General features: G+C 37.3%; 1 protein-coding gene across 1 annotated transcript; it reads left to right on the top strand.

The window, feature by feature from the left end:
- Window positions 1-5,103: 5,103 nt before the first annotated feature.
- LOC106324249 lies at window positions 5,104-8,244 on the top strand. Its single transcript, XM_013762248.1, has 7 exons — window positions 5,104-5,326; window positions 5,792-5,887; window positions 5,990-6,178; window positions 6,260-6,882; window positions 6,967-7,116; window positions 7,280-8,092; window positions 8,167-8,244. The coding sequence occupies exons 1-7, from the start codon at window positions 5,104-5,106 to the stop codon at window positions 8,242-8,244; spliced, it is 2,172 nt and encodes a 723-aa protein (XP_013617702.1).
- The last annotated feature ends 5,439 nt before the right edge of the window (window positions 8,245-13,683 follow it).

Below are 13,683 nucleotides of genomic sequence, written 5' to 3'. Positions count from 1 at the left end.
ATCTTGATATAGATCGGCTAAATATTTGGCGCACAAAAACTACGTACCCAATTTTCTTTCTGGCAGTATCTATATCAAACTTTTTCTGTTTGCCTTTTATCACCCGACCACTTTCATTTTTCGTGGAAGTTTCCATTATTCTCTTAGGGACGGAATCTTCTTCCTCGTCCTCTTCCACGAACACGATAGCGGTTTCAACCGCATCCACACCCTTGTCCTTTTCAAGAAGGACCGACTTGATGGTTTAGTATCATGAGTTTCTTTTCTTTTCCATTCTCACGGAGGATTTACATCAACTCCAACAATTTGGTGAATCCTTTCTTTCAAGGATTTGATTATTCAAAGATCTTCTAGATCTTTCTCATGATACACCTCATCTTATAAACCATCATTAAAGTGGTGTAAATTATCATGGCTTTATCTTTTTCTCATCCGATATAGTTTCAACTTATCGATGATTTCTCAAAGCTCATTTTCTCTTAGGTGCATCTTTGCACCCACTGCCCAGGTCATATAACTATTTCCCGTAATATCAAGGACATATATTTTGAGCTTTGTCAAATTTGATATGATACTTTATTTTTTTTTATTCACAGAGGCAACGCCTACTACGTGTTTCTCTGATCGTTAAGGCATAGCCTACCATAACGATCAGTCGGGGAAGGCAACACCTATCATCCCGAAAATAAACGGAGAAGGCCTAGCCTCTCACTCCGGAACAATAATAAAATTTAAATAAATTAAATATATTAAAACACATAAATTTAAACATTACCTCGACTGGTTTAAGAATTTTTGGATTGATAAACCTCAGTTGGTCAGAGCTTCGTGCTGATAACGTGTTGAATAATAATAGAGGTGTTTATATATGAGAGATTTATTTATTGTTTATATGTATATATATATATATATATATATATATATATATATATATGATTTGCTTGTTTTTGAGATAACGCAAAGAGAGAAGGAGTTATGAGAGAGTACGTGAGATGATTATTATTATTGAGCTTTGATACAACTCCTATTTATAGGAGTAGAGAAAGTCGGTTAATGACCAGATATTTCTACAACAATTATATAAAATGGAGAAATATTTAGTGTCTATAAAAAGACAAAACCTTAATGGATAATCACTATATATTTGATATTATCTTCAACAATCTCTAATTAATTCCTTATTTGTTGTCTACACCTGTGTATATACATATATATTTTTAAAAATAGATTTTGTTAAAGCTAGTTATTGATATAAATTTGAGTATATATAAATTATCACATTATAGTGTTATTTATGCTATATATTTAATTTTAATTATTAAATAAAATAAAAAAAATATTAAAAACTAGGCTCCGCGTATATTCTGTTTAATCCCCGATTTTTCGATAACTCGCTAGACCCGATATTACCGTCCGACTAGCGCCTACCGTAGTTTCGAACAGGGGGTTTACATAAAATAAGGAACCCAACAGCTCTTCGGAGACTTTTAAAAAAATCATGGGAATCCGGAAGGAGGAGATGGACCCCATGCACGTGAGGTTTATAATTAATTTTTAAAAGATGTTACCGTAGTGACGACACCACTTTTATATTCTTTTATTTCATATTAAATATAGTTACGGAGAAAAACTTTAGTTGCAAAATAAGTATTGTTTTAGTATTTTAATGCAGAATTTATTAACTATATTTTCTATTTTATTTTTTTATTAGTTGAAATATGGTTACATGTATGGATAATAATGTTTTTATATAAAAAATATGTAAAATTAAACGTTTTCTTAATCTGTGTGCATAAATCTAAAGTGACACAGACAAGACCGGCTCAAGTAAATTATGGGCCCTTGGGCAAAATAGTTTTTCAAAAAAAATTTACATATACTCTATGGATAACTTTAAAATTTTAGGCCCTTTTTAAATGTTTTTTTGAAAATCAGGTCCCATTTTAACACTAATTACGAAAAAAAAAATTTGGACCCTATGCCCAAATACTTTAAAATACTTTAATTATAATATCTTTTGATATCTTTTCATTTTAAATATAAATATATTTATTTTAAAATTCTAACAAATCTGTTTTAAAAGATTTTTACAAGATCTTCATTTTCGAAATCATATTTAAATATTTTCACTAATTTTAAAATTGGTTTGAATTATTATCATACATTAATATATTCAATTATCGTTTATAAAATGAAAAATTAAAAAAATCTATAATATTTTATCTATTATATAATCATAATCAATCATATTAAAAGAAAATATTATATTGAGCTAAATATAGAAAAATTATACTAAATTTATATATTTATATATTTTATTTTCATTAGTATAAATATTTATGTTCAAAAATAAAATCTAATACGTTGGTAAGATGGGTTAACATTAGCAAACTATATAATACATGTATAAAAATTAATATGTATTTCTTTAAAGCTAATAATATGAAATCTTTGTAACTACTTTAATCATAATATATTTTCATTTTAAATATAATATATAAACATATATTATATTTAAAAAATTCTAATAAATCTGTGTAAAAATATTTTAACAATAACTTAATGTATTTTAAGTTATCGTTGATAAAATGAAAAATAAATAAATATATCCTATTTTATCTACCTTATAGTTATGACATGTTAAAATACAATTATTATACTTAATTTGATAAAAGTATATTCAATTGATAAATTTATAAATTTTAATTTCATAAATATAAACTATTTATTTTAAAAATATAATATGATGATAGAACGGCTTAAAATTAGCAAACTATATAATACATGTCTAAAAATTAACATATCTTAGACTTTTGTATATAAAATAATATATTATCTAAAATAAACAAGCATAAAAAATATTAGTAAAAAAATCCAGTTTTGAAAGACAGGTCAGAATTTAGAATAAATTAAATACAAAATAATTTTCAAATATGTTTTCTCATGAATATATTAATTTGCTTAATAACTAAATGCAAATACAATAAGATAATTATATAATAAGAAGTGACAAATAAATACAGTTTCAAACAATTAATTAATTATAACATATAAATTAGAAAATAATTGTATTTGAAATAGTTATATAAACATTTAAATATATGATTAACGGTAAAAATATGTACCACTTATGTTCTAAAAAAATAATTTATGTATAGAAAAATAAAAACAAATATTCGCGCGGTTACGAGGATCAAAATCTAGTCATGTCATTAAAAGTGAAAACAGATTGTCATCATTCGAAACCAAAAGGCAAAAGTGGCTTATTATTTAATGTTATTGCATTTTCCTATAAATATACGTTTCGTCTTTTCTTTTTGTTAACTATAAATATTATTTTCTTAACATGGTGAAATAAAAGCATGATTAACCCTAGTCTTTTAGCCGGTGTTCTTAATTCATGATTTGATTTTTTTTTATATATATTTTTCGACTAAGAAACGGTTCTTATATCTCTTATTTAAAAGACGGTTCTTAGCTTTTCTTAGTTAAAATCTAAAAAAAATTAAAAACTGTCTCTTAGCCGAAGCTAAAAATTCCAGTTAAGAGACTGAAGTTAATCATGGCTCTTGGATGTTCGATACTTTACTTCCCCTTCAAATGTACTTAAAATTCAACAACCGTCGACAGCCTTAGTCAATAGTCACCAACACCATCCCGACTGTTGTTACACCCCAAACTATACTTTATTTCTATTGTTTTGTCGAAAGAAAAATATAAAGTGATATATCATATGTGTGCGGTGGCGAATCCATAAATGTTTTTAGTGGTATCATAAATTAAATTATTATTTTATTATATATATTTAAGATTACTTAAAATTAAGTTGTTATTAAAATAGCAACTTTATATAATATTAGATTTCCTAATATTTTGTTATTAAAAATTTAAATTATTATATAAAAAATTTAGTGAGTAGTGTGGAAATTGTCAAAAATAAACACATATTCAATTTAGGTTTAGAAACCCAAATAAATAAGAAAGACAATAATTAAAATGAAAATTTCTAGTCCAAAAGATTAATTTTGGATTGAAAAAAAAAATAAACATATATTGGACTTTTGGCCCGTAACAATTTAAAAAAAAATAAAAAATGGTACAACTTAAGGAATCGAAGCCGTGATTAGGATTTTAAGGGTGTTAGAACTAAGAAAATCAACAAAATGAACTATGCTGGTTCTTCGTACATAGCTTACAAAGAAAATTTTTATTATTAAAGGGGTGTCGACTACTTTTTACATAGATCCGCCTATGTATGTGTGGTATCACAGTAAATATTTGAGGGACAAAGCTCCTGGTGGATATTTTTTTTTCGAAACAGTGGGTGTAATATACCCAAAAAGGGCCCAAATTTGAGAAATGCCCATGGATTTTTAAGTGGGTCAAGTGAGTATCCTTTTGGACAATGAAAGACAGAAATCCTTGCTTTATCGCTTCCAAAACGGAGAGAGAAGGCAGCGCGTGTGTCAGACGCATAGAAACCTGGATTTCGTCGAGGCGTGTTCAGATGGGCGTGACTGACACAAAAAGGCTCCGGCGGCGAGAAACTGGTGGGTAAAGAAGAGCACCGTAGTCATTATGATGACAATTGCTTCGGTAAGTGTTACTCTGGTTGCGTATTGGGCTGCGGGATTGGTATTAGGGTTTATAGATTATAATATATATATACGATGCCTTGGTTGAGATGGTGAGGGAAAAATTCCGAATTTTACCTACCAAGCCGGTTGCCTTGACCTATGACTTCCCCGACTGGATGAAGATACCTGGAGACTACACAACACCTCCCGTGGACATAGTAGAAGACGGTGATGTCGAGATTTTCATGGCTGTGAGGATAGACTTCGTTAATTTGGCGATGTACGTCGCTTACGGTAACGATGCAGTTGGTCGTTACCGGATGGTGCGTAGGGAGGAGTTCGGATTGACGGAAGACGGGACAGAAGTAGTTCCACCAAAGCCCATCCCTTGGAGAGGTATGATGTAGAACATATAGGAAAGGGTGTTTTGTTAAAGTGATGATTATATGCTAACGTGTGTGATACCCGCTTATCACACACAGGTTTTCGTGCGCGTGGGTATCTGCAGATATGCTAGCATAAGCTAATGACCATTTGCAGCAGTGAGCAGATGGTTGAGATCAGGAGGAACGCTGTGCGTCTGACCAGGGCTCAGGTCACTCAGCCACTCACGGACATTGATGGTCTACATTCAGAGACAGATTCATCAGATGAAATGGAAGTATTCACACCCGACGATGATGGTATGATCAGGCTTGCGGAATACCCACGGGAGCAACCAAAAAATGCGGAGCTGGGCTTAACAATAGGTATTGAGTAACTTATCGAATATGTTGTTTTCCTTATGTTTACCTGTGAGTAACGTACTCCGTAATAGTTTAACTAATACTCCCTCCGTTTTTTATTGTAGGTAGTTTTGCTTAAAAGCACGAATATTTAGAAAATTGTTATTTAAAAAAATATATCATTTAACCAATTAATTCAACCAATTATTAAAAACCTAATATTATTTCATTGGTCACACAATATCCAATAAATGAAAAAGATGCATTGAAATATGTAAACTACTTATATTGGGAAACAAACTCTTTTTGCTAAAACTACTTACATTTAGAAACTGAGGGAGTATGTTGGTCGATAACTCTTGGTGTAGCGGCTTATATTGTTGAGGTCGGTAGCCCGGGGGAGTTAGCGGCTAAGGACAAGGGGAAAATGACAGCACTCGACACCGGGGGGAGTCAGTACTCCAGCTGGAACGTGGGGGTGTGGTTTAGGGTCTGCAAACCCTAGGGGGGATGATACCGGCCAAGAGGTCAATGACGGTGGTCCGGAGGAGCCAGAGGGGGACCCAACTATGAGCTTAGCAATAGGTAAGATAGATAGTAAAAGAACTTAGTGCATGCTTTACGTGATGGTGTGAAGGATATTAAATAGAGTATAACTGAAACTTTGCGTGCTAATGCTGATGTTAGGTGGGACTATTGATATTATCAGAATGTCTGGGAGGTCCGCTAACAAAGGGAAAGGCGAGATGAACGATCAAAACAGTCCAACGCGTCAGTACTTCAACTTGCAGATGGGAACATGTACTGGAAATCCACCTGCAGGGCGAGCTGATGTAAAACCCCAATGGAATGAAGCTGGTGATTGTGAGATGCTAAGTTAGCTAATACGGTTTCGTTAATATATTTCTACCTGTTAGTTGCCTTGTTAGTTGTTAACGTTTATGTGGGTAACTAAAGAGGGTGAGGCCATGGAGAAGAGTAGCCATCTATACGTGGGGCAGGTGTTTGTAGACAAGGATGCGTTCAAGGTCCACATGTCCATCTACGCATTGGCCAACAAGTTCAGATACTTTGTGAGGAAGTCAGAACCGGGGAAAGTGGTGCTGGAGTGTAGTGGAGTTAACTGTGTGTGGCGGGTCTATGCCGCTAAGATATTAGGGTGCCCGCGTTTTGAGGTGAAGACATTGGAAAATGTTCACATGTGCACTGTTGATGAAAGGGGACAGTTTACAAGGCAAGCGACATCATCGATTGTGGGAGGGATGATGAGGAGCAAGTACGTTGGCACAGGGAGTGGCCCAAGACCAGGAGCTTTAAGGGAGATGATGAGGACGGACCACAGTGTTCCGATTTCGTACTGGACTGCTTGGAAGTTCCGGGAGAAAGCTATAGAGAATGGGCGGGGAAATGCGGAGGAAGCATATAGCACTTTACCGTCGTATCTCCAGCAGTTGGCGGTTGCGAACCCTGGGACTCTGGTCGCATTGGAGACCACTAGGGGGCCGGGCGATATCCAGCGTTTCAAGTACCTGTTTCTTTCCTTTGGGGCTAGCATAAGGGGATTCAATTTCTTGAGGAAGGTGATAATCATTGATGGAACTCACTTGAAGGGGAAGTTTGCAGAGTGTTTGCTCACAACAAGTTCACAAGATGGGAACTACTAGATTTTACCAATTGCTTTTGGGATAGTCGATGGTGAGAATGACCAATCATGGACCTGGTTCTTCAACAAGCTCCTGGCGGTAGTACCTGATGCTGAGGACCTTGTCTTCGTTTCCGACAGACACAATGCCATCTACTCTGGAATACGCAGGGTGAGCATTGGTTCCGTGTAATAGAGTAGATTTATATGGGAGTGAACCTAAATGTTAATGTTAGTGTGTAATATATTCGTTAGCGATTAGCAAACACAACTTGTAAAAAGTTTACCTTAGAGTTTTAGGTTGATGCGTTAATGTGTTGGTTGATGTCTAACAGGTATATCCAGCTGCTAAGGATTGTGCTTGTCTGTTACATCTTCAGAGAAACGTCCAGACCATCTTCAAGAAGAGACATTTGCTCTACCTCATGGGAAAAGCAGCCAGAGCATACAGGCTAGAGGATTTCTACATGCACTTCAACGAGATCATAGTTGTTGACAGCGCATGTGCGGATTATCTGATAAGGATCGGTCTTGAGCACTGGGCTAGGTCACATTTTGAGGGGGCAAGGTACAACATCATGACAAGTAACCTGGCGGAGTCCCTGAACGCAGCACTCTCAGAGGCTCGTGAGTATCCAATTGTCTCACTGCTGGATTATATTAGATCAATGATGATGGGATGGTTCTCAACCCACCGTGAAGCAGCCGCAAGGAACGTAGGTGCGCTAACTCCAAGGGTAACTGATATCTTAGCGAAGAGCTTCACGGATTCCACGGGATATGCTGTTAAACACATTAGCAACCATGAGTACGAGGTTGTAGATGGCAATGGGATGTATTACCGTGTGGATATGGATAATAAAACTTGCTCTTGCAAGGAATTCGAAACGCTGGACATCCCATGTGCGCATGCAGTGTGTGCTGCTATATATGCTAGGCAGTCCGTGGAGAGTAAGGTTGGTGTGTTTTATATCAACGCTTACTGGGCATTGGCCTACAGTGATAGCATCAACCCTGTGGAACATGCCAATATTGCCGCATATAAGTTCGGTGTGAATGGAGAGAATGGGCACCTTCACCCTCCAGCAACTCGCCGACCACCAGGGAGGCCAAGGAAAGCAAGGATTCCATCTCGTGGGGAGTACAAGGTTATTATATCTACCCCATATATATCACTAGTTACTGGGAAAGAATTTCAATACCTACTAATAAAATATGTTAGCACCTAATTTCGTGTAAACATGGAGATGACTGGGATTTTCAAGCGCCGCATAACCTGCAGCAGGTGTGGAGGAACTGACCATAACAAGGTCACGTGCAAGATGCCTATATGAAGCTGGAGCAGAAGACTTAAGTATGTAGGGGTGAGTGGAGTTCTAATGTTTCTTTTGTAATGGTCAGATCTGGGGCGACCTTCTTTTGTTATGATGTACAGAACTAAGTTCCCCTAAGCAGCCCCCATTTAAGCATATGTATGTGCAATGGAGGGTCTGAATAATGACTCCCCCGTTTTAAGTTAATATTGTCTCGTTACTACGTCTTGTTGGGCACTAACTACAAACTTAGGTGATGAATCAATTGTTAGCTAGCTAATGAGATGAGTTAGTTATCGATAACAAACTTAGTGGTTCATATATGAATGTTAGTCAGCAATATATTTTCTTCTTTGGAAAAAGTTGGAAAATAATTGAACTAGTTAATCCTAATATCGAATCAGAAGGATACATGTGTCCTTTGGCGTTATCGACATCATGAAAATATTTGGATGAAGACTTCGTCTTTTTGGATTTTGTTTAAGCTCTGACCTATACGATAAATTAAGTGTTAGCGTTAAGAGTACATCAGTTAACGGCTAATAGTTGGAGAAATTGCTACTAATGTGGGTTAGGTTTTCACCCCTAATTTTGTTTGTTATAAGAGACTGTTAGTGTTGTTGAGTGAACAAGTCAAAAAATTAAAAAGATACTAGATAGAAAGTTTAGGTTGCAATCCAAATTAGGATAATAAAGACAAATTAAAACAAAAAGGCCAACAACGACCAAGAAATCAATTGTTAATATACCGAGACAACACAAGAGTTACTTGTAGAGATCATCGAACAGTTTCACAGCCAGTTGCTTGGCTGCATCGGGGAGTACACGAAGGGTTATACCCTTGCAAGCAGCGACGCCACCGCCAGCATGAACTTGAATCAAAAGAAGAGTCATTGCTGCGGAGTCTGTCAAGCTAGTGATTTGAGGGATTCCCTTGCTCCTTGACACGGTAAAGGCCTTCAGAGTTGCATTGGTTTCCAGATAAGCGAAGGATTTGAGGACGTAAGGAATGAGATTAGCTATAGGGTTGAGCTCTTTCTTTAGCAAGCTGTCGGAACGTAGGGAGGTTTTGCAGTCTAGCACATGGAGAGTGAGCGCTTTGATGTCGATGCAAACTCCAACCCAGTGATGTTTGTCCATGTTGAATGGGAAATATATCCTCTCACAAGACTGCTCAGATGCTTTCGCAAGCGGGACGTCGTGAAACTTCAGCTTGGTATGGTCTTTCGCTGCCGTCTTATCAAAATGGGAGTGGTAGCTCATGAGAGCTACTGGAAGCTTGGTGTCGTATAAAGCAGCATTGGGTCCGAAATCTGGTCGGCGCGATACAAAATCAATCAGAGCGTCCATGACCTAGAGTACAGCAAGGTATAAGTATAAGTCTAAAAACAGAATAAAAAAGAAGGATTGGTTCTTACCCCAGTAGACATGATAGTGGTGCGATGACCAATATCACAGAACTCCCTTGACGTGATGGAGTATCTGTTACGAAGAGTTAGTGCACTGCAAGGTAAAGGATTAGCGGTTAACTGTAAATGTGGTTGCTAAGGAAGACTTATAATGTTATCAAATGAGGGGATCGTTTACGATTCGAGATTGGCTGCTTCTTCCATGAGCGTGAAATGCATGTCAATATCAGGCATTATAGCGAGGCCCGAAGTTGATTTAAGCTCACACTTGTAATCATGAAGACCAGCAGGCGTGGTCCGCGGCCTTTTACTCCTCCTGGTCTCCGCAGCCTCTACAACGCTGTCGGTAGCGGGTAGAACATAGTTTATCGGTTTAGCTGGCTCCGTATCAACAGAAGCGTCTTCCTGTGAGAGTCTGAGTGAGAAAGACGGCATTTCGAGAAGATAATAAGGTATAAGCATCTGATCGTGTGTGGAAAGACGTAGCAACTCAGCAATGTACGTAAATGATGGGATATGGGGGAAAATAAGAGTACGGAGTGGTTACCTCGTCCATCTCGGGGTCGCCTGATGGGGGGGGGGGGGGACTGTTCATTTGAAGGGATCAGGCCAGCCCCGGGAGGTTCAAGCATTGTGCCTGCCTTGTGTGCCTACGGAAAGTTGCCAAGTGGGGGATCATTTACTTTTTATGATTGATTAACAGCTAAAAGAGAGAATACCTCTTCTGTATTGGTGTTATCGTCGACGGGTAACACTGTCTGGTCAACTTAATGGTTTTTGTCATTCACGGGCTCCTTCAAAAGTATTTAAAAAGTTTGAATATATAACGGAAGAGAGAGCATGTGAAGCATGAAAATAATTACTACATAGTGGGTCTAATAAATGACATACCAGATCTTGTGTGTGGTTGTCAGCTAAGACTTTGACTTGACTTCCATCAGGGTGAGTAGAGGTATCTTTCTTTTCATGAAGGCTAAACCCCGCATGTTGGTTCAGATCACGCAACACTTCGTTGATGCGGCAATCGGTGACATCAGCCTGTGTGGTTACTGGTTCGGGAGGGCCAGTGGGGTCGGCCCCCAGAGAACTATTGTTAGAGGAATGCACGGGAGCGGTAGCCTCACCTCTAGGAAGATCCTCTTCAGACATAACGATGCTAATCCCATTCTTAACGATAGAATCTATCACACCTTTGATTACGGCGCTCTCCATTGTTTTTAGTTGGTCGAGAATAACCTTCCCGAGATTCATCTCAATGTTCTGAAGGAAACTAGACACGGTTGTCTGGATAAGAGCTACCTGATGTGAGTGGTCAGTTGAGGCCATGAGATTGTCTATCTTGGCGCCAAGGGCTCGGACGATACGCCTCTCCAATGCTAATATCTGATCACTAAAATCCGTTGGGGGTCTCAATTGGTCGGGTGCTTCGGCGTGCGTAACCTCGGCTACTGAATCCTTTTCTTTGGGTTCTTTTTCCTTCAGTTTCTTCTCTGCCCTCATTCTAACAAGATCAGCCGAGGTGAGACCACCTTTAAACATTTCCCTCCGGAAAGTAAACCCCTCACCGATCAAACGAACCATGTTGTCTACCAGATCATCACCTGTTTCATCTACCCACGTGAGGTCTAAACCAGTGGACCATTCTTTGTACGGCTCGTCTAGAATGCACTTCACAGGCACCTACATATGAGGAAAAAACACCCAGGGGATGTCTATCAGATTTAAAAAGAATATGTATTTCGAGATGTTATCGGATATAAAAAGGTTTATCGGTTAATTTCCAAGGTAACGGGTTCTAATGGTGTTAGCGGGGAAGTATGACAGATCTCGATTAAGAAACACAAAAGATATATTGATAGGCGTTAATACAAAATTTTAACAGTTAATGGGATGTATTAGATGTTTAAGAGGTTGCTACCTACAGTATTTGGCCGGCTGAGATGTCTTATCAGTCGGTGCCGCGGTGTCATCTTCCGATGGCAACACTTCTACCAACGATTCGCCGTCGCTTTCTGATTCTACTATAACCACCGGCTCGGTGTGCAAGATTTCTTCTTTCAGCTGAGGAATGGCTGCAAGAAGGACTAGTTGAATCGCATCAACATAACACCGAATTGCAACCGACGATTGCGATAAGGCGATTTCATCCTTAGCAACAATGGAGGTAACAAGAGACTGGAACGAAGCCCTCCCCCACGGGAAAGCTAGAAATTCATCAAGATCCCTGATAAGCTCCACATGCTCCGGTATGATGCGAGGTTGGTGTGAAGAAGGAAAGAGGATTGACGAAGTGATAGCGAGACATGCGAATTTGATCCTAACCTCGTGGCTTTTGACTACCTTCTTCTTCAACATACCGATCACTGTGTCTAAAGTACAGAACTTGAAAGACCCAAACAGTTTGTTCCAGTAAAGCTTCTCTTTCAACGGGTTCTTCTTCTTTTTGGTGGGTTCTGGAAGCTTGGAACAGTTCAAGCCCGTGACAATGGCAAATTCGCGGAGAGACATCCTGATTGGATTTCCGGCAAATAGAAACCAAACCTCATACTTTTTGTTAACTTTGAGTAATCTAACAACAACGTACAGACCCAAGGCGCCGAAAAATGGAGGGTTCTCGTCAATGGCGATAATCTTCCCAAATGTGGAGTTCCGTAAAAACTCCAATTCTTCGGGTTCAAGTACGTCGATAATCGCTTTGGTCTTCTTGATCTTGTGGTACGAGTTAACACGCTCACCCACTGGTTCGTGGCCGGCGGCAAAGATCCTGGGAGGTAAATTAAGATCGTCCATCGTGAAGGAATCTAGAGGTGAAGTGACTGTGAATTAGGGATTTAGGGTTCGATGAATAGTAGAACGATGGAAGAAGGAGGTAATATGAAAAGATGAATCTAAATTAGTTGGGAAGATGGAGTTAATGAGACTCCTAGATGCTCGGTCAGATCACGTCTCATCATTTTGGAGTCGCGAAATTCACGAACCTTCGTATTGTCCAATGGAAATAAGAGGGGCTTCTGACACGCCACATAAAGCGAACCGGTGCTGCGCTTCGTAGCCTGTGTGGTCGTGAAGGGTAAAATTGTGAAAGAAAAATAGAAAGAAGTTATGGGGCATAAGGCTTTTTATGTGAATGTTTGAGTGTAATCCCGCCAATTTTTCTTTTTTTTTGGTAGATAAATTTCGAAGTAGTTAATCTAGACTATTTAACGTGCAATATAATATAATTAAAAATGTACAAGTATTTGGTAGACTATCCACCTCTTTTTTTTGTGGACTGAATCAATACCACCCACTTGTTTTTGTTTTATATTAGAAATACAAAACTAATTTCAAATGCAGTTTCTTATTCCAAAATGTTATAAAACAACTTTTTTCCCTATGAGCTTGTATATAATTTCGTTAAGTTCTTTTTATTTTGGATTGCCCCTGCCAATGATTTTATTACATAAGAAACCTCTAAACTTATAATTAATGACAGTACATATACTACCAAGCTGCAAAATAATATTTATATTCATTCGGTGACGTCAATTTTTCTCTTTTCGCTTGTCTTTTAAGTTTTAGCCCTCCATTTCACTAAAATTAATATTTTAGAAAAAATTAATTTCGTAAATATAGTTTTTATGTTTTATTTACGGGATAATTTGAAAAATACTTTGTTTATGATTTAAATTTTGAAAAATGCTTATCTTTTTTACCTTTTTGAAAACAACACTTTCGTATATGTAATAAGACGTTTTTATCCTAATTTGGTTTAGAAAATATAAATTTTAAAAATTTGAGATAATTAAAGATACCCTATTTAGTGAGGATTTTATGTGATCTTTGTTGTTATTTCCACGGTTGAAGTTGTTACAATATGGTTTCTTCGCTGCAGAGAAATAAAAATAGATTGAATCTCCTTGTTTAGCCTTTCATCCTTGTCACATTGTAAAAACATATCTCAAATTATCTGCAAGAGTGTTGGGGTCGAAAACGGTTACGACGAAGTTAACGTCCAAATCCCCGAAGAAGAAAAAT

The sequence above is a fragment of the Brassica oleracea genome, chromosome C2, assembly GCF_000695525.1.
Source record: "Brassica oleracea var. oleracea cultivar TO1000 chromosome C2, BOL, whole genome shotgun sequence".
Taxonomy (NCBI): Eukaryota; Viridiplantae; Streptophyta; class Magnoliopsida; order Brassicales; family Brassicaceae; genus Brassica; species Brassica oleracea.
Note: the sequence above shows the minus strand (reverse complement) of the source record. Positions and strands in the feature narration are given on the sequence as shown.